General features: G+C 58.3%; 2 protein-coding genes across 10 annotated transcripts in view; one reads left to right on the forward strand and one right to left on the reverse strand.

Moving 5' to 3' along the window:
• Positions 1-1696: 1696 nt before the first annotated feature.
• Positions 1697-16868, reverse strand: RNF44 (ring finger protein 44). 9 transcript variants are annotated; one of them, XM_071211094.1, is made up of 13 exons: positions 11561-11773; positions 7735-7953; positions 7242-7373; positions 6681-6832; positions 6356-6545; positions 5870-6037; positions 5407-5580; positions 5155-5316; positions 4944-5068; positions 4565-4652; positions 4366-4487; positions 4168-4267; positions 1697-3971 (listed from the first exon to the last, which is right to left on the reverse strand). In XM_071211094.1, the coding sequence occupies exons 4-13, from the start codon at positions 6785-6787 to the stop codon at positions 3909-3911; spliced, it is 1299 nt and encodes a 432-aa protein (XP_071067195.1). In that variant the 5' UTR covers positions 6788-6832; positions 7242-7373; positions 7735-7953; positions 11561-11773; the 3' UTR covers positions 1697-3908. The 9 variants fall into 9 exon arrangements, with proteins under 9 accessions (XP_071067195.1, XP_071067196.1, XP_012381181.1 ...); XM_071211095.1 differs by having other exon boundaries at positions 7672-7953; positions 11561-11696; XM_012525727.4 differs by lacking the exon at positions 7735-7953 and having other exon boundaries at positions 11561-11847.
• A 7577-nt stretch (positions 16869-24445) lies between these two features.
• Positions 24446-25023, forward strand: part of CDHR2 (cadherin related family member 2) — a 57733-nt gene continuing 57155 nt past the window's right edge. The window contains exon 1 of the mRNA XM_071211178.1: positions 24446-24546. The gene's annotated coding sequence lies outside the window, so the exon portion shown is untranslated. The remainder of the gene's footprint in view (positions 24547-25023) is intronic.

Genomic DNA, 25023 nt, shown 5'->3' on the forward strand with positions numbered 1-25023 from the left:
AGACTTGGAGAAGAGTGTAGAAATGAAGATTATTATGAAGGGTAAATTAACGGTAAAAAGACAGACAATAGTAAGATATGACAACAGAAAGCCAAAGAATAAAATGGAATAAGTAAGTAATGCCTTTATAGTATATATTCTGGATATTAAGTTCTATGCAATTTTATCGTGTGCATAATTTGTATAAACCACCAAAATAAAGATATAGTACTGTTCCATCCCCACAAAGGTCTTCCTCCTACCACCCCTTTATAGTCAAACTAATTCCAATGCTCCCGCGCCATCCCTAACTTCGGGCAACCACAGATGTGTGCTCAAGCTAATTTTGTCATTTTGAAAATGTTACACAAATGGAATCATACAGAATGTAGCCTGTTTGGCTTTTTTCACTCAGCCTAGTTACCTTGAGACCCATCCAAGCTGCTGTGTCAATAGGTTGTTCCTTTTTATTACTGAGTAGCATTACATGATCTGGATCTATCAGTTTAACCGTTCACCCGAGGATATCTGGGTTGTTTCCAGTTTGGGGCTATTACAAGGAAAGCAGTGACGTACCTTGTGTACATGTTTTTGTATGGATATAAGTTTTCATTTTTCTGGGACAAATGCCCAGGAGCACAATCGTTGGGTTGTACGGTAAGTGTATGTTTAGCTTTTTAAGAAATTGTTGATTTCCCGAGTGGCCGGACCATTTTACATTCCCACCAGCCAAGCAGGAGATCAGGTTTCTCCGCATCCTCCCCAGCCTTGGTATTGCCACTTCTAACGTTTAGCTGTTCTAATACAGGTGCAGCGATATCTTCATTGTGGTTTTAATTTGCAATTCCAAATGGCTGGTGATGTCGGGACATTTTTCACATACTTATTTGCCATCTGTATATCTTCTTTGATGAAAAGTATATCTTTTGCCCATATTCTAATTGGATTATTTGAAGATTTTCTCCTCTTTTCTTGTAAAAGTTTTATATTTTTTACCTCTTACATTTAAGCCTGTGATACACTTTTAAGCTAATTTTTGTGTAAGGTTTAGGTCAAGGTTCTTTTGTTTCTGCTTACAAATGTCCAATTACTCTAATAGTATTTAAAAGATAACTCTTCCTCATTTCCTCAAAATTGCTTTTGCATCTTTGTTGAGAACTCCATTGGCCATCCTTGTGTGGGTCTATTTCTGGGTTCTCTGCTCTGTTCCATTGATCTATGTGCCTATCCTTCTGGCAATTTCATATTGTCACTGCGCTGTATAGTGAGTCCTAAACTCAGATAGGGGGATTCGTCTCACTCTATTTTGTTTTTCAAAATCATTTTAGCTCTTCAGATCCTTTGCCTTTCCGTATCAATTTAAAAACAAGCCTATCTACAAAAACGAAACAAACAAACAAAAACTTCGCTGGAACTGCATTAAGCCTCCATTTCCATTCACAGAGGACGTACCCCCGACATTTACAACACAGGCACCCAATGAGTGACTTTTCCCCAAAACCAGTCAGATGGGATCCTCCCGCCAAAGCCACGTGTGAAACAGATGGCCCAGGATCAGTAATCACCGAACTGGCTTGACAGCCCGCTTTTGAGCAAGGGGGCACCATTTCCCCAAGGCTCCACAGCAGAGATCAATCTCGGCTGTCCACCTCCCCCTCCCGCCCCCCCCAGCCTCCCACCCAAAGAACAAAGGCAGCCAGAGGCGGCTCGGGCAACGCTTGGTATACATCATACATTTATTAGTGAATATCCCTCCGAAATCAGCAACGATATTAAAAAAAATAATGATTGCACTACTTGGTCAAGCAGAACTAGCAACTTTCATTTTAAAAAAAGTACAAATCTGTTAAAAATTTTCAATCAGTATACATATATATAATACAACATACTAGTTATGTTAAATGCTACAAACCAATGTGAATCCAATGGAATGGAAAAAACCACACATTTAAGCTTTAAGAACCTTTTTTTTTCTATATATATTAGCATTTTCTCAAATACATACATGGGAAAAATGAGGTAACTGTAAAATGTGCAAGGAACAGGGCCCCCCCCATTACATATATGTATATATGTGTGTGGATATATACACATATACATATACGGACCTTTCTAACACAGAGCGCAGGCGCTGGGCCCAGCCAGGGCTGGGGGGGTGGTGTCCACGTCATGCCTAGGCCAGAAGTTGGTAAATAAGAGAGTAAACAATGACAAGATGACAAGCCCCCACCACAGGAAATCATTGGTGACATGGCATCTATAGCAAGGTCGGCAAATCACAAACATCCTAAGTAATTGTTTTAGAAATCTTTTTCTTGATGATTTTTTTTTCTTTTTTAAATGTTGTGTCCTCCCCCCCTAGACCTGCTGGCCGGCCTCGTGGCCGCGGCCGGTGCCCCGCTCCGCGCGAGCCTGTTTCCGCCTGCCCCGGGAACCGGAAGGGTTTTGCAAACCTTTTGCTGGGGTAGGGGAGGGAGGGGAGGTTGGAGAGGGTGGTTCTCTGTGTAAAACACGTGGGTTTTCAACACTGCTATAAATATAGAAACGTCACCTGGAGTTATGTACAGTAAGACTTTGGGTTCTCCACGGAGGGCGGTGGGGCAGGCTGACGGGCCCGCGGCGGGCGTGGGGGGGGCGGGGAGCTGCGGGTGTGAACGAGGGTGGTTGGAGCATCCCTGAGGCAGCAGGCGCCGGGGGCTGCCTGCTAGGATGTGCCGGCCCCACACGCGGTTCGTTCGCGACAGCAACCCCGGCTGGGGGCAGGAGGGGCAAGGGGGACCGGGGCAGGGGCGGGGAGCTCAGCCAGCCTCTCCAGGGGGGCCTCCTCCAGGGCTCGGGCTGCCAGGGGTCCCCTGGAGGAGACTCACCCAGGCAGGTGGGAGGCGGGCCCTGGCCGGAGGGAGAAATGCCCTGAAAAGCGTGGGGTCCCGCGAGGCTCTGGGGACGTGTGCAGTACAGTGCATGGCAGTTATCAGCTGAGCAGACCCCCGCCCCGGCCCGGCCGCGACATGCAAGCGGCCCAGGCGGTCCCAGCGGACCCTTCCCTACCCCCGGGGCTCTCGGGTCTGGTGGTGTCCTGTACCCCCCACCGCCGTTCAGCCAGAAGACAAAAAAAAAAAATCGTTTTCAAAACCCACACCCCCAAATCCTACACGCAATTTTGGGCCAAATCAATAATCAAGAACTGCTGCTCCTCACGTTCATGCAAAACAACGGGGGGGAGGGGGGAGGGTGGGCACGGGTCTGGCCCCTGTCAATGGCACAGAGGGGGCCGGTCACCAGGAGCACAGAGGGGCACTCTCCCAGCAGGGCTCGGGCCCTGCCCGCCCTGCACTTCGGGGCCCGGGGTGGGGGCTGGAATGTTGTGCCCAGGAGGGTCCTCTGGGGAGCCGGGGTCCCCCGACGGCGGCCTGGACGGGGCTGCTTGCCCCGGTCTGCCTGGGCTCCAGGTGGAAGGACCCAGCCCGGGGGCTCAGGAGGTGGCCTCAGGCCACGGTCCGTCCCTCCAAGCGCCTGTCACTGCCACCAGGGCAGGGGGCACGCGTTTCAGTGCAAGAGACCAGACGACCCAGGAGAGCGCCCCCTCGGCCCAAGCCGGGGCCCAGGACCTCCGCCCGCCCCACTGGGGGACGGGCTGCTGACTCCCAGTGCTGGCGGGAAGGAGACAGACCCGAGAGCGATCGGGAGGGACACTGCTGGGGACACCGGGCAGCTCCGAGGCGGGCGGGCGGGCAGGCCGGGGAAGGAGTCTTTGGAGCTTGGCAAACGCAGGGGCTTATTGCAGGGGCTTCTTGCGGGGCCGACCCCGGCACCAGCTCTAGAGAGGCAGGTGGGAGCGATAGGGCAGACCTGGGCCGTCCCCTCCCCGTCCTCCCCGGGTGTCCAGCGCTGCGGGCAGGGCTCTCCTGGGCAGCTGCGCGGCGGCGGCCTCACTCCGCCTCCCTGGGCACCTCGGAGGCATCGGCCCGGCAGATGGGGCACGTCCGGTTGGCCTGGGGGGGGTGGGCAGCCGCTATCAGGCCTGGCACTCAGCCGACCCCCGGCCCCCCCCACGTCTACTCATCCGCCCGGATCCCCGGATGGAGCCAGAAGGTCCAGGACGATGGTGACGGTGAGAAGGGAGGCCTGGGGGGGCTGGCGCCCTCCCGCCCCCCGCGAGGAGCCCCTGCAAGCAGCCGGGGCCGTTACCTTCAGCCACTTGTCAACACACTTGGTGTGGAACTCGTGGTTGCAGGGCAGGACCCGGAGCAGCTGCCGCGCCTCGAAGTCGCTGAAGCAGACGACGCACCTGCGGGAAGGCACGGAGCCGTCCATCCTCACACCGACGAGAGACCCCAGCCCCCCAGCTCGGGCCGGGCGGTCCAGGGGGGGGCAGGGGGCACTCACAGGGTCTGCTCCGACTGATGGCTGTCTGGGTTGAAGCGGTAGGACGGAAGCTGCTCGATGTCGGCTTTGCTGAGGCCTCGGGGCTTGGCGTCGCCCAGTCGCTCTGCCAGGTTTAGGAGGGCCTGGACACGGGGGGCGGGAGGTCAGCAGCTCGCCGGGCCGGAGCCCCCCGGCCCCACCTCCCAGGGGCCCCCGGGACCTCGTAGTTCTCCATCTCCACGTCGTCCACGTCGAGGTCCAGGCTGACGGTGGGCCCCATCGCCGTCGGGGACATTGGCAGCATCGAGCTGGGGGGACAGGCCGGGGCCCGGGGCGAAGGTCAGCGGGGGGCAGGGGCACAGAGCCGCCCCAGACACCCTCCCCGCACACCAAGCCCAGAGCGCCGCACGGCCCACCCCGGGCACCCCAGGGCGTCATCGGGGGGGCTGGGCGCCCAGATGGGGGGTGTCGGCTTTGGCAGGCGCGGCGGATGGCTCTGGTGCCCGGGGGGCCCCGTGTGGCTGGGCTGGGGTTTAACCACCAGAGGCCCCAGGAAAACAAAGACTGGCAGGGCACTGGGCAGCTCTGCTGGTACTCACAGGAAGTAGGGCAGGAAGCTGGGGTAATAAGGCGGTGGGGGCGGTGGCGGGGGCGGCGGGGGCAGCGGCTGCTGCAGGCGGTACCTCTGGGTGCTCAGTCTCCGGGGCATCATGTGGGAATAGGGCTGTGAGAGGGGGGTGGGGGTGGGTCAGCCGGGCGGCTGCGCCACCCGGTCACCCCCAGGCCCCCGGAGGGCGGGGCGGTACTCACCACGCCGAAGGACAGCTCCTGGTGCAGCGGGTCATGGGGCAGGTAGTGCAGGGGCACGGAAGGGGCCAGGGCGGGGCCGGGGGTGGAGGTGGAGTAGGTGAAGCTACCCAGGGCGTGCTGCTCCCCCCGCAGGTCCACGTCGCTGTCAAGCCGCTGCAGGGGCTGGGAGAGTGGGCTGGGGTCAGCCATGGTCTGCGGCGATGAGCCCCAGACTCGCCCCCCGCCCCCGCACGGCCACCCTCCCACACTCACCATCCGTGGGTGCTGGGTCTGCAGCGACAGGAACTGCCCGAGAGGCGCCACGTGGGCCGGCTGGGGGGGCGGGGCGGGCGGCGGGGGATGCAGGATGTAGTGGTCGCTGGAGATGAGGTGGGGGTAGGCCTGGTAGGGCCCGGGCAGCTGCTGCATGCTGCACGCCTGGATCAGCTGCCGAGACAGGGCCAAGTCCACGCTGGCGGCCAGGGCCCGCCCGTCCAGCACGGGGCCCCCGGCGCACGCCGCGCGACGCCGTCCCTGGCCTAGGCCCCTCTACGCTCCAGAGGTCCAGAGCCATGACCCCGGGGCCGAAGAAACCTGCAAGGCCGGCCGGGGTCCCCCCCGCGGCACGCGGACATGGCACAGGCTTTTGCGGGGAGGGCCGGGGCCTGGGGCCTGTGCCAGGGTGGGTTTGAGACCCGGGGTGGGGCGGGAGGAAGCGGCAGAGGCGCTCACTCACCGGGGGCGGGAGGCAGCAGAGCGGGTAGTGCTGCCCGCTGAACATCACGGAGCATGCTGGGAGCTGCTGGGCGCTGCAGCCAGGGATGTGCTGACCCGCAGGCAAGGGGAAGCCTTGGGTGGTCACTGTGGTGACTGTGTAGGACAGAGGGACGGGTCCCTGGTGCACCTGTGGGCGAAGAGAGGCCCGGGGAACCGTGAGGAGGACACCTGGCCACGTGGGCTGCCACCGGGTGAAGAAGTCCAGCCAGGCCCAGGGCCCAGCCCCCCAAAGGCAAAGAGAACCCTCAGGGGGGGCTCCTGGTTCCACATGGCCCCAGAGAAGGCCCTTCTCTTTGGGCCTCAGTTTACCTACCTGTAAAACGGGACTAACAACGTCTCCGTTTTGCATGCAGTGAGTCGAGCGGGGGGGTGAAATCAGGGCTGTTAGCTCTGCTTCTCGGACCAGCTTGCCAGAGGCGGGGTGGGGTGGGGGCGCCCTGCCTACCTGCTCGTGGAGGTCAACCATGAACGGGCTCTGCTGGGTGGCCGGGTGCAGCATCCGGGGGCTCCCGCCGGCAGGAGCCGAGGCTCGGTGCTCCTCTACAGGGAGGTGCGGAGGGTGGGGCGGCGGCTGCTGGGAGGGTAAGCGCTCATCCTGGGCAGGCGGGCAGGCCAGGGGGCCCTCGCGGCCGGGGCTGCACGAGAGGAGGGCCTGGTGGGACCTGGGCGGCCACTGCCCTACAGCCAGGGGGCCTGCGCCCGCCCTGTCCCCGAGGCCCCGCCCCAGCCCCAGAGGACCGGGCTCCCCAGGGAGGGAGGCTCCTTCCTACCTGGGCCGCAGCTGGCCAGGAGGGCTGCCGGCTCCTGCAGAGAATCGCCGCTGGCCCCCGGGGGCAGAGGGCGGCCACCTAGTCGCTGCCAGAGCCCATGGTCGCATCAGGGGTGGCAAGGGGGTGGAGGGGCTGGGCCGGGGCTCACAACCCTAGGAGGCAAACAGACAAAGAAACTGAGGCTCAGAGTAGCCCAGCTGCTTGCCCTGTTAGGGGGTGGCAAGACAGACCAGCCCCTCTGCAGTCTGATTCCGGAGGCCGCACCGCTTGCCATGGTCTGCCGGGCACTCTCTTCTGGGCCCTGGGTGGTCCCCTCCGTGAGAGTGACTCAGGAGGAGGTGCACACAGGCCAGGGGCCCAGTTCTGCTCTCACCCCTGCCAGGTAAGAGGGCTGCTGACCTGGTTCTGCCCTTGGGGATTTTCCAGACCAAGACAGGATGGCTTTTTCTTTAACCTGGTCCGAAGCACCTGTCCCACTGTGACTTCATCTATTGGTCAGGGGAGGTACTGTCAGCTCCATTTTTCAGAGAAACTGAGGCTCAGAGAGAGGAAGGGACTTGCCTGAGGCCCCACCGCAAGGGTCGGGGCAGGGAGGTGGGTTCGCTCCGAGCCTCTCCCTGATGTGGATGGGTGGCCACCCGTGGGCCTTGTCCTGGAGGTGGGGCTTGCTGAGCAGAAAGGGGAAGCAAGAACCTAAGGGAGGAAGTTGAGTGGCCGTGGGGCGGGGCAGGGTCTCCGCCCTCAGGTTGGAGCCAGGGGGAAGTCGGGATGTCCCACCCAGCTCCGCCTCAGGTTTCCGATTACTCCCTCCACTTCCCAGGCTGCTGAGAAGGGATGAGGCACTGGCAGGGGAAGGCTCTGGAACCGTCAGGCCCGGCCCAAAGGAGAAGGACGGGCAGAGGACAAGCCCTTTGTTGTTCCAGCTCTCCCCGCCACGGCGAGGCCCCTCCACCCCTTCCCCACCTGACCCGACTCCTAAGCACCCCAATACCCAGCTCTGATGCCACCTCCTCCCGACGCAGCCAGCGAGCGAGCCCAACTGTCCCCTCAGCACCTTGCTCCTTCCTGCCGCCAAGCCTGAGCCCCAATTCTCAAATCGTGCCCTCGCAGGGTCACTGTCACCGAGGCCACACAGCCAGGACGTCCAGAGCTGGAGCTCAGCCGCCTGTCGCGGAGCTTGAAGGGTGTGGGCAGGGACCCGCCGTGTGGCCAGCTCAGGGCAGGCCTGATGTGGGCCCCAAAAGAGCTGCTCATACAGGCCTGAGGCCACTGCCTGGAAGGGAAGGAGCCGGTTTGAGGAGAGCAGAAAACCTGCCCCACTGGTCCCTCATTTCCGCACCCCGCACCAGCTGCCCTCCTCACTGGACACGAGCTTTCTCCACAGGCGGCTGCTGCCAGTGTGCCGGCTGCCCACCACGGGACTGGGTTTGTGAACCTTGGTGGGGTCAGGTACACACGCAGCTCTCCTGGCTCCCGCTGACCCCCCAGGCAAGCAAGCAAGCGCCAAGGGAAACTCAAGAGGAGATTCACAAACGACCAAAGAAACAGATTATCAGGCCCCATTCCAGGCCTCCTGGATCAAAACTTTTGGAGGGAGAAGAGGATGTGGCTCAAGTGCGGGAGTACCAACCTCCCACATGGGAAGTCCCAGGTTTGGTCCCTGGTGCCTCCTAAAGAAGGTAAACAATGAGCTCGAGGAGCAAAAACAATGAGCAGACAAGGAGCAGGACAACAAGCAAAATCAAACAAGCAGGGAGAGGATGCGGCTCAAGTAGCTGAGCACCTGCCTCCCACACAGGAGGCCCTGGGTTCGGTTCCCAGTGTCTCCTAAAGAAAAAAAAAAGACTACAAGCTGACTAGCACGGATAATGTGCAAACAGACAATGGAACCATTGGTGGTGGGGGGGAAACAGGACATTTGGAGAGTGGGAGAACAAGATTTTTAACTCCTTTCTACAGCCTAGCCCAGCTTTGGGAACCTCCGCTCTAGCTGACCTCAGCGATCCTGGGACCCCATAGTTCTGCCAATGAGGAATATTAACAATGACTTTGGTACTTCCCATGTGCCAAGTGCTTTCCATGCACCATCTCCATGAATCCTCACAGCGACCCTGCGAAGCAGGGAAACCCTGGCCCCGTGAGGCCAGGCAGCTCAGCTGTAAGCTGGGCCACAACCCAGGAATCGACTGTGGAGCCCCCATAACTAACCCCGGAGCCAATGACCTCAACAGCCGCCCCGTGCCAGGCTGGCCTGCTGGTGGCGGGCAGGGCCCGGCTCAGGTTTGCGGCTCCCCACAGAGGCCTAGGCCCGTGGAATCTGCCCCACGGCCAGCTCCCTTCAAAGGCACCCACTCCTCGGGGAAGGGCAAACGACCAGATGGAGAAACCAAGGCAGCAGACACAGAAGGGCCTCCTCCAGTTGGGGACGACGGTGCAAAGGTGATAACACAACCCTCACACCCCGCGCCCCGGGCCGGCGCCTTTCCCTCGGCAAGCCTCCGCTTCCATAACACGGGGACAGCCAGGAACTACCGCCTCCCAGGGCAGTGGCAAGGGCTGCTGGCGGCAAGGACAGAGTGATCCCGCAAGTTGAAAGGCAGCCCCTGCGAGAATGATCAGGATTAGAAACCAGGTCGGCTGACCCCTCCAGCCCTCCAGGCACAAACCGGGTGTCACTTCCAGCTCTGCAGGAGGCAGCCGGGAAAGATGCTGTCCCTGGGGAATACCCCAGCTGGGGAGGGAGGAACCCGGGTTCTCCGAGCCCTACAGGAACAGAGGTGGCAAAGAGAGGACACACCCACTCCACAGCTGAGGAAATGGAAGCCCCAAGAAAGGAAGTGAACTTGTTCTAGGTCACACAGTCAGAGAGGGACTGAAATGGCAGATGTTCTAACCCTTGGCCCAGACACCCCCAACCCCTCTCATTGTCACAGGTGTCCTAACCCAAAATCTGTACTCCAGGCCATGAAGGAGGCCCGGAAGGTGGAGGTAGCAACTTGCTCAAGGTCAAACAGCAGGGGCGGCCACCCCCTACCTGCTCTGCCTGCCCACCTCCTCTATGCTGTGCTCTCAGCAAGGTCTGAGTAAAGGTGGCTTTGCAAGCTGCTGGCACGAGGGTTTCCTCCTCTCGGGAAACAGGCAACTCCCTTCCTCAGTGCCCCATGGAGCCACGGTCACCCAGGTACAGGGAGGCCCCCCTGCCCCCATTCATTTAGGCCTAGGGGCTGTTTGTAGGAACAGACACAGCCACCTCCTCCACACTCCTGGCAAGGAGAAATCCCCTCCCTATCTCCCAGCCTGCAGGTGGACAAATGGAGTTCGCCGCGTATGTGCCTGGATGCAGGTGAGGACCAGACCACACCAGGCTGGACATGAGCCCTTGCCCAGCCCGGACTCCCTGCGTGACCTTGGGCAAGGAAATCTCTTCGTTGCTGTACGTCTCAGTCGCCACAACTGTGAAATGGGGATGGAAATCTCTCCTTCCCAGAGCACCCAAATAAGGTCCAAAAGAGGCAAGAAATGAAGAAACGAGGTGGTCACATCAGCGGGAGGGAGAGGAGACCAGTGTCTCAGAGCGGCAACGCCGGCCAGGAGCAGGCTGTGGGGCTCCGGGGGCCCTTCTCCAGTCCCCTCTTCCCCCCGGGATGGAGGTAGGGGACCGAGGTGCGGACACCTGCGCCGAGGTGCCTCCCGCGCCCCCCCTCCTTTGTGCCGCGAGCCGCGGGGGGGGCGGGGAACCAGACTGCGGCGCCGGGGCCGGAGCGCTGTGACTTTAAGAGCCGCCGATCTCGGACCATGTGCTCGGCGTGAGACAAAAGCAACAACAAAGGAAGTGGCGGAGGAGGCAGGGGGAGGGGGCGGCTCCTTCCTCTCCGACCGCAGCGCTCAGCCTCCGGAGAGGGGAGATCCGGCTCGGCCACGGGGGGCGTTCAGAGAGCCCCTGATCCCCAGGGCCTCGCCGCCCCCATTCCGGGCCACCACTGATTAACCCCTGTGGAACCAGCAAGACCACGGCCCCCGGTTCTAGGGGGGAGAGAGCAGTCCCAGGGGTGCGGGTATCGCGAGTAGGGAGCCCTGGCCCCGACTCACCTGCGTCCTCCCGGCCACACGATGACTCCTTTGTTCCCGATCTAGGACGGCCAAGCTGGGCAGGGGGCGGGGGGAGGGGGCTGCCCGGACCCTTTAAGAGCCCCCGCCCTGCGGAACAATGTGCTCCCCTCCCCACCCCCTGGTACGGGGGCAGCCCGGCTCCTTCCGGGGCCCTCTCTCTTTGTTGTCCGCCCGTCGGCTTCTGCTTCGTGAGGCCCACGCGCGGCCCGCCTCTCTCGGCCCAGGCCCTCGGGGAGCGGGAGTTGGACGCGGCCGGCTCTGCGCGGCTGCCGGCAGCTGGCCCTTTAAGAACTGTCCGCGGCGGCGGCGGAAGGTAACAAACCCATTTGATTCACAACATTCGGGGCGGCGGGGTCGCGCGCCAGGTGGGAGGGGGAATCGCGGGGGCGCGCCGGGAGGCCCCGGCAAACAGTAGCAGGCTGCGAGCCCGCGGCGGCCCCGCCCCGCACCAAGAGCCCCGCCCCGCGGGGGCCCCGAGAGCCAATCATTGGTCGCAGCAGGAGACGTGACTAGCGGGCCGCCATCTTGGAAGGCATAGCTTTCTTTTAAACCTCCTTTTGGCCCCCACCTTCGCGCTTAAAGTGAGCGCAGCGAGAGTCGGAGGCAAGGGGCAGGGCCACATGGCCTGACCCCAAATATCATAAGACCCCGGGGTGGGCAGAACTGATCGGCTGTATTGCTTTGCAAACTCGCGAGCCATAGCGCCTCGGTGCCTCAGTTTCCCTGCCTGAGAATCGGATCCCACCGGGAGACCCGCGGCCAGGACTTACTGTGTCATGGTCTTCTCCTCGGGGTTGGAGCGCCGTCTGGGGCACTTTAATGCAATAGGGCTGACCCACGACGGGGCGGGAACGGTCTCCTAAGACAGCCCGAGTGGTTAGGGTGGTCCTAACAGCCCTGGGCCGGCAACCTTACCGGAGGTGACGTCAGCCCCAAGAGCTGCTGCGCCGGGATGACATCATGACCCGAGCGCCCCGCAACTCGTTTATTCTACGCGTTGGCTTTAAGAAGCAGGGACAGCCTGGATGGCCCAACGGACCAATGGCAGGTGACCAATGCAAACTTGCTAACTAACGTCTGCTGGGCGGCGGGATTGGTCCTGCGCGCGCTGACGTCACAGACACTTAACCGCCCCGCCCCCAGCGTGTCTGGGGAAAGGGGCGGAAACGGTTAGTAGCTTGGGGCCGAGCGGTAGTCGCTAGGCTCTCTGGCTGAGCCTCGACAAGCTGGCGTCTTCGCTGAGACACTCCCTGCTCAGGGAACTAAGCCCAGCGAAGCCTTTCTGAGTCCTTACTTTCCTCCTGCACTCGTCCCAGGAACTGGGAGAGGGAGGAGTTACTACAGCCCGCCCGTTTTACAGATGGGGAAAATAAGGGTCAGGGGGGCTCTCCCGCCCAGATCACCCAGCTAGGAAGTGTGGCCGCCAGGAACGTGAAGCCAAGCCCAAACCAAGCCTCGTTGCCCAGTGCTTCGATTCCTCTCCGGGCAGACATACAAAGTGGGGTATTACTTCCAAATGGATTCTATCAGCAAAAAACCAGCAATATCGTAAAGATCCAAGAGGCGGGGGACAGGCCAAATAAAGGATGCTGCCTCCATAGAATTATTAATTGCATTCTTCTGGTGCCACCACAGAGGCAGCTGGAGCTTCAGTGACATGGAGCTACCTCCAAGACTGCCATAACAAAACAGGTGCCACTGCAAAATGCTAGCATTTGTTAAATCTGTGTGGTGGGCTACTTGTAGGGGTTTGTATTTTTCTGTGCTACTTTGGTATATTTCATAATCCCAAATTTTAAAAACAAAGCAAGATAACTCAAAAAGTTATTTCTATATGTGTCAATTAAAAAAATTTAGATATATAGAACATCAGCGTAGAATATTTCTGCATGGGTACATAGCAAACTGGTTTACAATTTTCCCTAGGGAGAACTGGGAGCACTGGGTCCAGAGATAAGACCTTTTTATTGTATATACTTTTATACATTTGCTCTTTTTTAAAAAAAAAAACCTGTACAGTATAGCCGACTGAAAAAAAAATAAGGAAACTACTGTTAACAGTATGTTTTAAGCCATAAAGACTTCTGTTCCCTTAGGGTCCAGGAAATTTGTCCAACCGAAGTAATTCAGAAGGAAGTTTAGGCAACAGACATGCTCATCACAGTGTTTAGACCAACCACAATCAGTATTCCTGTGGAAGTGCAACCAGCAACATACTGAAGATGAGATCAAGTTCATGAAGCAGTGCTACAGAAGCGCCCTGGAATGCCAAACTGTATCCAGCACTGTTCAACCTGTGTGTGCATGAGAACAAATGGGGAAGGACAGGATAATGCCTTCCTCTACTGGACTCTCCTATCAACTCTCCCTTCCCCTCACAGGACCTTTCCAACCTTCTATCTGCCCCACCATATAAAAGCAATTAGAAAAACCCTTCTCATATTCGGAAGATGCCTAGGTTTGTAAGACACCCCCTGCTTTCCACAGAGCCTGCGGTGGCGCCCTAGTGCCAGAGGCATCTGAGCCTGACCTTGAGGGGTGCATACCACCCCACCCCACCCACTTCTGGGCTCACTTCCCCTCTCGCACAACCAGGGTGGTGCTCTCTCTGGTCTTTTCTGCCTGCCCTTTGCCTGGGAGGCCGCCTCCTTTTCTACCAATCCATTCCTCTTCTCCCGTTAAGGCTCTGCTTTCATCTCACCTCTTATGGGAAGCTGTTTATGATGTCTCCAGCTTGCATTCAATCCTACCCACTTCCTAAACTCAAGGCCAGATGTACCTCTTGTCATTTAATTGTGCACAAAGCCCTGTCACAATCCCTAAGCATCTCAGTAAACCCCAGGCCCACCCGAGGGTCTAGAGCCTTTTCAAGTGCACTGACATCAGGCCTGCACTGGAAGGTGGACGCCCTCAGGGTCACCTAGCTGCATCTCAAAGAGGAAGTGACTGGCCCGAGGGCACCCAGCGTGAACACCTCACCACTTCCCACCCTCAGAAAGCGACAGGGCAGCCACCACCCAGTTATATATGTTTAAGTCACCAAGCCTCTGCCTAAAATGTCCTCAACAGCCCCTACTTGTCTCTGACAAAATCCTGCTCAACCTTTGGCGCTCAGTCTTCTGAGCCTCCCTGACCTGTCATCTGGCAGTCGGGCTGCTCTGGGCTCCTTCCTGCACTATAGGACTGATACCACTTTGCATCACGACAGCAGAGGGCTGTCTCTGTGTGACTGCCCTCCCCTCCACCCCCCATCACAACGGCCAGTCCGGAATCCGAACCTCATACTGGGAGGTAGATGCCCAAGGAAGGGGCAGTGGGTTGTTCCTGCCGCTGCCCTGTCCTCTCTCACCATGACCCTCTGGTTCACCTTCCTGAACTCTGGCCTGCGGGGCACCCTCAGGAAATCCCCACTGCCCTTCCGGGCTCTCCCGCTCAGAGCCAGAAGGCCAAGAACACATCTGCCCCTGACCTAAAAAACTTCCCGGGCACATGCAGAATCACTTTCTGATCTATGGGGCAAGTGTGACAGGATGCTTCAAGAGAAGCCAGAGAGGGGACTTTTCTGTGAAGTGCCCCCCTCAGGTTCACTGCCGAGGCCTAGGCACTGGAAGCCCAATGTAGGAATGTGGCCTGCAGGCCCACTGCCAGCCTCAGTCTCATCCCACCCCTGCCACACACCCCCCCCCCAGGGCAAGTACTGCTCAGGCTCATCTTACAGGTGAGCAAAGGGACTCAGAATCAGGAAGTGACTCCCAAGCCCTCGAACCAGGAAGTGGGGATGGGCTTCGGAAACCACGGGTGGGCGGGGCTCGCCCCTGGCTCAGCATCTGCTATGAGGCTCTGTGAAGAAATGGGGGTCCTAGGGTCCCTGCAAGGTCTGGGTGAGTCCTCTCCTGATCACCTTCCCACTGGTCCCCGCAAGGCCTAAGGGCTAGATACCAGTGAAGCTGATACACGAGGTGTCGTGACTCCCCCAGGGAAGCAGCCATCAAGGGGCACACCTGGGACCACATTCTAATCTCAAAATAAGTTTGGTTCATGCAGTGCAAACACCAACCCCACACAGGCTGCTCAGTAAGTAAAAAACCACAGACATCTCCGGTGGGGAGAGGAGACCAGGTGGCTTGAGATGAGTGTGAGTGGCAGAGGGGAACTTGAATCCTTGGTCCTTCCAAGTGCAAAGCACTGGATGCTGCTACAGGCCAGCTTCCTCCCCAGGCATCAGCAGGAGGTGGGAGGCCCCCCCCTCCCAGGGCAGGAAGAGGAGGGTGGGGTCACTGTTTCCTGCTGGGGACCTGCCCTAGAGCCCTGTCCTCTGGGTGAGAAAAGGACCCTGCTTCTTTCTTCCAAGGCCTCTCAAACCCTCCTCCAAAGAAGCAGGACCCAGTAGCCCTCCCAGGGCGGTGCTGGAGGAATGTACTGGTTGAGCTACCACCCAGGGACTCAAAGCACAGGCTGGAGCTAGAGCAGGACTCCCACCTCCCAGACACTGCAGAGCATCAGCCCCTGGCCTGGTGCCTCTCACGCCCCAGGCTGGGGGTTACCAGGCCCCTGCCAAGTCCTCTCCACTCAGGGCAGGCCTGAACACACCTGCCCTCCCACCTGCGCCCCAAGCTTCAGCGCTCCTAAGAAAGCAGCTGTTTGTGCAGATGGGGGAAGGGGGGGGTAAGTGGGGTGTCTACAGTGGGGCTCGGTTTGCAGCGCTTTGGCTCCAGCTTTGAGACTTGGTGTTAAGTTGCTTGGCCTCTCTCTGCCTCGTTTCCCTTCTGTAAAATCGGGACTGCCCAGATGACATTTCCTGAACACTTGTTTGTGCCTGGCACCGGGTTCATCTCCCACGGCTACTGAGGATGCAGGAGGGCATTTGAGGTTAGATAGTGCCTTGAAAGCCAGCTGGCCTTGGGCTTGGGCCTCGGCTGTCTCTTACTAGCCCTGTGACCTTGAAGTCCCTACCCTCTGGGAGGCTCAGTTTGCCTGGGTGTAAACGGGGGGATAATGGGATCAGCCAACAGTGGCTCCCACTGTGTGTACCTCAGGTCTTCCACCTGCCCGACTTTCTGGGTTTCAGGTCTACATTTGGATGCAAGTGCGTGCTTTGTGGAGATGGCTGGGGGGGGGGGGGTTGTCCTCTTTCTGACCCCCACCCCTTTGCAGCTCTCATAACTAGAGTCTGCAGAAAAGGGAGCAAAAACCAGAGCCCCATTGTCCAGAGACGAAAACCTGGGGCTTCAGTGGCGCGGGGCCTGGCCGACCCCGGGAGATGAGTCCAGTAGGATCCCCCATTTTCCGTCCTTTAAATGTCTCCCCCAGGGCCAGCTCCCAAGCCGCTCCCCGATTCCCCTCCCCGCCTCGCCTTCCCACCCCACTCCCACCCCCAACCCCGCACCGGCTGGACCAGGGCTTAGCGGCCCTCGGGCAGCGGAAGCTCGTGTGACCTTGGACAAGGCACCCATCCTCTGTGGTCCTCCGGGCGTCCCGACACCCCGAATGCAGTACCCACAGCGCTGGGGGGCAGTGTTCTGTCCCCGGGCTCGCAGCCGCTCCGGGGCAGGGCCCGAGTTGCTCTGGCTCCCCAGCGACCGGTCCGGAGGACATCGGTAAAATGTTTGGCACGGACATAATGAGGCCAAGGGGCCGCAGCGCCTCCCCGGCTCCCGGCTCCCTGCGGGGGACGCTCGGGCCCCAGGTGGAGCCCGAGCCTCTCGGGGGCGGCGATCGGGGCATGCGCGGGCGCTGGGCACACTGGGAGTTGTAGTTCCGCGGGCCTCCCCGAGCTCGGGTATTCGAACCCAGCGGCCCGGCCCACGGGCGGCGCGGCTCTGGCTCCGGGACCCGGGCGCCAAGCTCCCACCCTGCGGGGTCAGGCAGACGCCTCGCGGTCAGCCCCACGCTATTCAGCCAGTCCGCGGCCGCCCCCTTTCGCTTCGTCCTTGGTGGCCCCGCACCTGAGGCGCACGGTCCCGGCCGGGCGTTACCTGGGGCCGCGGCGGGGATGCACCCCTACCCGGCGGCCGGCGCGTCGCTCCCCGCTGCAGCCCCGGGTCCGGGTCCCGCTACGGCCCGCGCGCCGCCTGCCGCGGCCCCCCCCCTCCGGCCCCGCGCAGTGGAACCGTCCGCGGACCTCACCACCGGGGGCGCGCGCGCGGGGCCCACGCCGGCTGCGCAGTTTGGGGTTCCCCTACCCCCTCTTCAGGGCACAAGTGGAACTACCTGGACTGCACCATGTGCATAGGACGGGGGCGGTGGGGAAAGCGGAACGGGGCGGGGTGTCTTTCGGCCACGCCCAGCCCGGCCTCGTCCGCGGGGCCACGCCCCTTCGGCGCCGGGCGACAGAGAGTGAGCCGGCAAGGGTAGAGCGCGAAGGAACTGCCCTGCCGGCCGGCCGCTTTCCCCCTGCGTGGCCTTGTAGGAGTGGCCGACGCCGTTTCTTTGCCGGGTTCGGGGCGAGGGGATGGGGGTTGGTGCCAGGGTCGATGTGCACTGGGGTCAGCGTATTTTGGTTCCGGGGCCTTTGGGGCCATTCTCTGAGCCTCAGTTTCCTGGGCTGCGAAATGGGAGCAATGGTACCTCCTTGAGGAGGAGTCTGGGAGAATCCAGGGACTAGAGGACTCGGCTGCCGGCTGAGACGTCGGGAGGGATTATGCCCACCCTTCGGATTCCATCGCTAGAGCCACCCTGGACCACGACCGGCGAGGACTACAACTCCCAACGTGCCCCGCTCCAACTGACTCGGGCTGGTGGTCTCCGAGACGCCGCTGAGGCAACCTTTTTCTCAGCGCCGGGCTTTGCTACTCAGCGGAGTGGTGCTTGGGCAGTGGCGTCTGCCTCCCAGCAGATTTTTTTTTCCCTTAAGCTTCCATTTGTTGAACTCTGACCACGCATGTGCCAGCCATTTCCAAGTTCTGTACATGATTTAAGTGTTAACGACCCAATGAGCGAAAATATTTATCCTGATTTTTATTTATTTCTCCCCTCCTTGTTTGCCCTTGCTGTCTTCTCTCTGTATCTGTTCGTTGTGTGCTGAGTCTGGTCGTTGTCTTTTTAAGAGGCATTGGAACCGAACCCAGGACCTCCCATGTGGGAGGGAGGCCCTTAATTGCTTGAGCCACCTCTGCTCCTTGTTGTGTCTCGCATTGTGTTTCCTCGTTGCATCTCCTCATTACATCATCTTGTGTCATCTTGTTACATCAGCTCGCCGTGCCAGCCTGTTGCATCTTTAGGAGGCACCAGGAACTGAACCTGAGACCTCCCATGTGGTAGGTGTGCACCCAACTGCTTGAATCACATCCGCTTTCCTATGCTGATTTTTACAGATGTGGGAACTGAAGTATAGTGATGTTAAGGGATTTGTCCAGGGTCATTCTGCTAGGAAGTGCAGGGATTTTACTCAGGTCTGACACCCACAGCCCACCTCCTGCTTCACTTGTGTTAGTCCTTCAACACATTTTTTTCCTTCTTTTATTTAGAACTATAGCAGCGTCCAATTTCAGATACAATACACAAATATTGCTAGGATACTCGGTGAACTTTCCCTAAACATATACTTCCGTAAAACAAAAACCCTGATCTAGATCTAGAACATTCCTATCCCTGTAGAAAGGCACCCTCTGTCCCTTCCCAGACAACCCCCTCCAGACCTAAAAAACCTGGATTCTGTCACTGTTTTAGTGTCAGCTGTTTAGAATTTCACGTGAACGCAATGGCTGGCTGTGCCAATGCTGGCTTCCCCGCTCAGCGGCCTGGTGTTGGGATCATGCTGTTGTGTGTCAGTTGTCTGTCCTTTTGCATTGCTGAGTAGTATCCAATTCCCTGAACAAAGGGCCTTTACAATTCCAGCCAGGTGGTCTTCAGTTCCGCCACAGACCTGACCTCTTCTTCCCAGCTTGGCTACTGTGCCCTCACACAGATTCCCTACCGCCAGTGCCCAGCACAGTTGCATGGCACCAAGTGGGCACCCAGCACACATCTGCTGACTGAATGAACGCAGAAGTGGGAGGGGCACCAGACCAGGTCGCATTCCCAGAGGGCTCAGAGGCGGTATGTTCCATCTCAGAACTCCCCTGACTAGACGGAAAGCAAACAGTCACCTCATTGTTTTTCTTCCCTCAGTATTCCTGATGTGGAAGCTCAGGCTCAGAGAGGGAGAGTGGCTTTCCTCGGTTCACACAGCCAGGAAGGCTGGACTGAGCCTAGGTCTGCCTGGCTGCAAAATTTGCTTGTGTGTTAGGGCGGGGAATGAGGAGGGGTGACTGAAGGAGCCTGGAGGCTTTAGGGGAGGGAGATTGTGACTAGCTGTCCCAAAGCAGAGACAGGAAGAGGTGTCCGGTGCTCCCCGAGGGCAGGTACAGGTGGACGTGACCTGGCAGCTCTCAACTCAGTAAAAACCTACCATGTTGTGGAGGTCATGGTAGGAGGTGAGCTCCCCATCACTGGGAGGTGGGCAAGTCATGGCAGGACAGCTGTTGGGATGGGGTGATTTTTAGAGGGAAGTCGTGCTGTGGAAGGGAGCGCAGGGGTCTCAGGGGTTGGGAGAAGGGTTGATCTCACAAGTTCCAAGTTCTTTCAAGGGCAGACGCTGTTCATGGTCTGGTCCCTCAGCCGTAAAACAGAGTGATGAAGGGACTTCGCATCCGGCAAAGCCATGGCAACATCCAGGGATGACTGGGCAGTCCAGGAGGGCTTGAACTCACTCACAGCGAAGAGACTGAGAACGCCGTCAGCCCAGGCTCTCCAGGTCACCTCTGAAGCGGCATACTGAGGGTGGGGTGGGGGTAGGGGGTCCCCATGCTGCAGATGAAGGAATTGAGGCTCCGAGAGAAGGAGTGGCTTGCCCAGTGTCATACAGCTAGTCAGGGCAAGCAGATTCCTGAGCACACAGTAGGTGCACATAATAGATTACCAGAAACAACAGACAATGAGGTGTTTTTCCCAATGAAAATTTTAAACTCCACACACCTAAGAAAATGGCTGTAAAGGAACCCTGATGTGGGAAACGGATGTGGCTCAAGCAGTTGGGCTCCTGTTTGCCATATGGGAGATCCAGAGTTCGATGCCCAGGGCCTCCTGGTGAGGGTGGGCTGGCCCGCGTGGCAAGCGGGCCCATGCGGAGTGCCAGCCCACGTGGGAATGCCGCCCCGCGCAGGAGTGCCCCCCACGGAGGAGAGCCGGCCGATGCGGAGAGCTGGTGCAGCAAGGTGACGCAACGAGAGACACAGAGGAGAGACAATAAGAAGACGTAGAGCAGGGAGCTGAGGTGGCACGAGAGAATGATCAGTGCTCTCCCACTAGGGAAGTTCCCAGAATCAGTTCCCAGAGCTGCACAGTGAGAAGACAAGCAGACACAGAAGAACACACAGTGAATGGACACAGCAGACAACGGGGGTGGGGGGTGGGGGGCAGAAATGAATAAATAAATCTTTAAAAAGAGAAGGAGCCCTGACACACATCTGAATTGCCACCTCATGTCCGTGGATGGCACGTCGTCGCTCTTGTCACCTGCCCTGCCTTGTTCCTAACAACAAACCTATGAGTGGGGCTCTGCCCACCAGTCCATTTTACAGATGAGGACACTGAGGCTCAGGGAGGTGACCTTCCGTGCCCAGGGCTGTTTAAGTGGTGGGGAGGGGATTAGGACCCAGGTCGCCCGAGTCCACATACCAGACTCTGAACCCCAGTGTGTCTGGTCGTCCACTCCCTGGAGCTGACCCTGGGCCCAGGGTCTGTTACTCAGCCCCAGCCCAGGAGCTCCCCAGGCTGCCCTGGGGCAGGCGGGCAGCTGTCCCTGGAGCTGGGCGGGGACCCGCCAGGCCATGCCTGCCTCACCCAGATGCTGACCAAAGGTCTGGGCAGGCCAGGACACGCCCTGGGAGGAACGGAGAAGTGACTCGGAGCTCCGAGGGCAGGGATCCCGGCCTGGGGTCTGCGCTGCCCGGGGTTGGGCAGCCAGGGCAGAGCGGGAGCTGGAGCCTGGGGTGGGTCCTTCTCCTCTTCCCACCACCAGGGATTACTGTCTCCTTCCTCAGGGTGGGTTCCAGGGCTCCTATCCTGGTTCTGTCACTACCAAGAATTGAGCCTTGGGTGGCCACCTAATCTGTCTGGGCCTCTATTTTCCCATCTGTACCCATCCCTAGGCTTGTGGGGAGGATTAAATGAGATCAGATTAGTAATAATAGCACAAGCAACCATCCCCCAACAAATAATACTGGTTATTAACTCCTTCGAGTTGGGCAGTGTGCCTAGGACTTAAAAGGCTTGACTTCGTTTAAGCCTCACCACCACCTGCGATTTATAAACGAGGAAACTGAGTTTAGAGAGGTTAGGTAACTTGCCAGGCCACAAATGAACCCAGCCCTCTGACCCCTGAACCCGATCTCTTCACCACTGTGTTGTAATAGACAGGCCAAGTGTTGTCCACTAACCCACAGCCTCCTATCCTTGGAGACATACAGGATACACTCATGTATCAGAACTCAGAATTACACCCTAGCTCCCAGAGCCTGGCCAGGGATGTATATATGTTTTAAAAATGGATGGAGGGAAGTGGATGTGGCTCAATTGATACAGCGTCTGCCTACCATATGGGAGGTCCAGAATTCGAACCCAGGGCCTCCTGGCCCGTGTGGTGAGCTGGCCCACGCACAGTGCTGCCACGCACAAGGAGTGCCATGCCATGCAGGGGTGTCCCCCACGCCAAGGAGTGCACCCTGCAAGGAGACCCGCCCCTGTACAAAAAAAGTGCAGCCCGCCCAGGAGTGGTGCCCCACACACAGAGAACTGAGGCAGCAAGATGATGCAACAAAAAGAGACACAGATTCCTGGTGTCACCGAGAATGCAAGCAGACACAGAAGAACACACAGTGAATGGACACAAGAGAGCAGACAACAGGGAAATAAATAAAAAATAAATCTTTTTTTTAAAAAAAGGATGGCTGAGCACAGTAGTTGAATGCCTGCTTCCCATTTATGAGATCCTGGGTTCAATTTCTGATACCTTCTAAATAATAATAATAATAATGGATGGATGCTGGAGTCAATGGATCCTGTTTCCCTCTTTGCCTTGCCTACTGGGAAGCTCCAACCCAATTCATAGCCCATCTCTGTCAACTACCCAGAGCTTAAAGGCAAATGTTTTGTGGATTCTATTCAGGCATAGACTTCCCTTATCACACTTATTTTCACTTCATTCAGTTTCCTAGCCTTTTAAGTTTGCGGTAGCATATATATTTTGGTTATTTGTTTTAAATTTGGTGGGGTGAGGAGCAAACATCCCTGGTAGAGTGCCTGGCATGTGTTCTACCTAATATAACTATTGAGTGTGAGTCATCATGGACCGCGCCTGTGATGGGAGGGCCTACTGATGACAGCAAACACATGCCCTAAGAAAGCTCTGAACTGAGTGCTCTGGGAGCCCAGATAAGTGGCAGGATCTGTGCTGTGTGCCCCGTGCTAAGAGCCATATCTCAACTGCTTGATTTTCTCCTCACCAAGAACCCCATGAAGTAGGCAATATTATTTTTTTCTGAGTTAGGAATAGGGATGGCTGATATCATCCCTGCAGTCAGGTTTAATAGCTGGGAGATGACCAAATCAAGTTCAAATTCTGGCCTCTCTTACCTCAACTTTTCTATGCCCCTTCCTTAGGACGTGGGTGGGGTGGTGTAGGAGTGGGGGGCTTCCGTCCTAAAGGGGACTGTAGCCAGGCAGAAACCACCTCAGTCAGATCTACGAGAAAAGAGAAGGTATTGGTTCAGTGACTGAAGAGCCCCGTAATGGACAGCTTCAGGAATGGCTGTATCCAGGGGTCACACAGTCATGAGAAACCCGTATCTCTCCACGCCTTAGCTCTGCTTCAGCAGTTTAGATTATTTCACAATCAGACTTTACCCTCGCAGTGGTAAGACAGCCATTGGAACCCCCAGAGTCACTTTCGTACAACTTAGAAATTCCAGTGGGGAAGTAAGTTCTGATTCTCAACTGTTCCAACAAAAGTCCTTTATTTGAGTCTCATTAGCTCTTTTCTTTTTTTGGAGAAGAAATTCACAGAACAAGGTGTGCAATCCCTTGGTATTTAGGGTCTTCACAACTCTGTGCAAGTACCACTGTGCTTTATTTTCAAAACTTTTCTGTCTCCCCATAAAAGCACCTCTTGGGCATCACTGCCCAGATTGGTTCTTATTGGCCCAGCTTGGATCACATGCCCACACCTGACCAATCACTGTGGCCAAGGGATGCTGCGCTCTGATTGGTGGGGCCCGGATCACATGACCACTAGATCTGTCAGAGAAAGGGAGAGGGCAGCTCCCCGCAGGGAAACTGGGGTGGCGTTATCAGGGGAAGTGGGAGTTGGTGCTGGGCAGGCAGGATGTCAGGTTCCCACGGCCAGGGAGCAGGGAAGGTTTTTTGGGGAGGGGAAGGCCCCCGGCCAGGGCAGCGATGGGAGGGGAGCAGGGGCGGCCTGCCCTCGTCCCCTGCCCACCCGCAGAGCCCTGGCGCTGCGGTGGGGAGTTGGCGCTGGCTGCGCCCTCTGTGCCTCAGCTTCTGCCTCGTGAACGGGATGATGGTAATGGCACCTGCCTCTCCCGGTGGCGACGGGAGTCAGGGAGAGCGTGATGTGAAGCACACCGTCGGTGCCCAATAAATACGGACTTGTACTCCTGGAAGACACAAGGACTTCTTCCCTGGGACGTCCCTGGAGTTTGTGGGGGGCAGGGAGACATGAGCTGGACTTGCAGCTCGTGGTCTCACTGGAGACATCAGGGCCTGAAAGCGAGGGGATGGATAATGGTGAGTGTCACAGCACACACGGAGTCAGGCATCAGCCCGTTTGATGCCTACAGTATTTGCTTACCCCCCAAACACCTTCTGCATCGCTTAAAAATTTTTTTAAAATGAAGCAGACTTGCCCAGTGGACAGGGAGTCCACCTACCACATGGGAGGTCCGCGGCTCAAACCCCGGGCCTCCTGACCCGTGTGGAGCTGGCCCATGCGCAGTGCTGATGCGTGCAAGGAGTGCCTTGCCATGCAAGGGTGACCCCCGCGTGGGGGAGACCCACGCGCAAGGAGTGCGCCCCGTAAGGAGAGCCGCCCAGCGCAAAAGAAAGTGCAGCCTGCCCAGGAATGGCGCTGCACACACAGAGAGCTGACACAGCAAGATGACGCAACAAAAAGAAACACAGATTCCTGTGCCGCTCACAACAGAAGCGGACAAAGAAGAACACACAGCAAATGGACAACAGAGAACAGACAACTGGGGCGGTGGGGCAGGGAAGGTTGGGAGGGAAAGGGGAGAGAAATAAATAAAAAATAAATCTTTAAAAAAAAATTTTTACGGCGGTATCGGTCATTGAACCAGGAACTTCATACAGGCGAGGCAGGTGCTCAACCACTGAGCTGCACCCGCTCCCCTCCTCTCGCCTTCTGCCTGTGTCTCATGCCACTGAAGACTCCTCCAATGAGGAGGGAACAGAGGACCCTGACTGGCACACTCTGACTGCTCTCCGCCCCACCTCCTGCTGGCCCCAGAGCTGGGCCTCAGTCCAGGGTCCCCTCGTCTGGGTCTCTCCCTCCCAGCTGTGGTCATATCTCCTGAGGAGTTGGCCCCACCCCAGGAGGTGCATCTCTGGCAGGGTTAATGATTGCTCAGGGGAGGCGCAGATGGTGCCAAAGTCTGCCAGCGGCGCACTGCCGGCTCCAGACGGCGCCCACCTGTGCCCGCCAGCGCCTACCCGCCGCCTCCGCCGCCCCTCCGGGGCACAGGTAGGGACTGCGCAGCTCCGCTGGGGCAGGGGCGCGGGGGTCTCCCTGTCAGTGGTAGGGTGGGGCCGGTGGGGGCCAAGGCGGGCTTTGGGTGTCTTTCAAGGCCTCCCCTCCGTCCTGCCCCTGGCAGCTGGCGGAGGGAACCTGCTCCCGCGCTGGGTGGCACGGTTCTGGGGCGGGAGTCCCAGCCCGGCTGCAGAGGCTCAGTTTCTTCTGCAACTTGGAGTTAATGATATCTCCTTCCCAGGGCCCCTTCCCTTCCAAGTGCTTGGGTAATTTGGACCTGCTGAGGGCCTCCCAAGGATGAAGGGAGGTGGGGTCACCCCAGGGGCCCTTTTATGGAACACGTCCGTGGTCAAGGACAGCTCAGGTGAGCCTGGGGACCTCAGAGCAGGAGGAGAAAGAGCCGGAGCGCTCTGCAGCCCTTCAGATCCCTCTCCGCCTTGACTTTGGGTAGGCTGCTCACTCTTCTGGGCC

Source organism: Dasypus novemcinctus, chromosome 2, assembly GCF_030445035.2.
Source record: "Dasypus novemcinctus isolate mDasNov1 chromosome 2, mDasNov1.1.hap2, whole genome shotgun sequence".
Lineage (NCBI taxonomy): Eukaryota > Metazoa > Chordata > Mammalia > Cingulata > Dasypodidae > Dasypus > Dasypus novemcinctus.

Excerpts from the sequence above, each read along its gene's own strand:
- RNF44 (XM_012525731.3), bottom strand. Across the intron at positions 6,546-6,680 it reads CCTGGCCAGCTGCGGCCCAG|CCCCGGCCGCGAGGGCCCCC; the intron begins GTAGGAAGGAGC and ends CCTCTCGTGCAG. Across the intron at positions 4,488-4,564 it reads TGGAGATGGAGAACTACGAG|GCCCTCCTAAACCTGGCAGA; the intron begins GTCCCGGGGGCC and ends CCCCGTGTCCAG.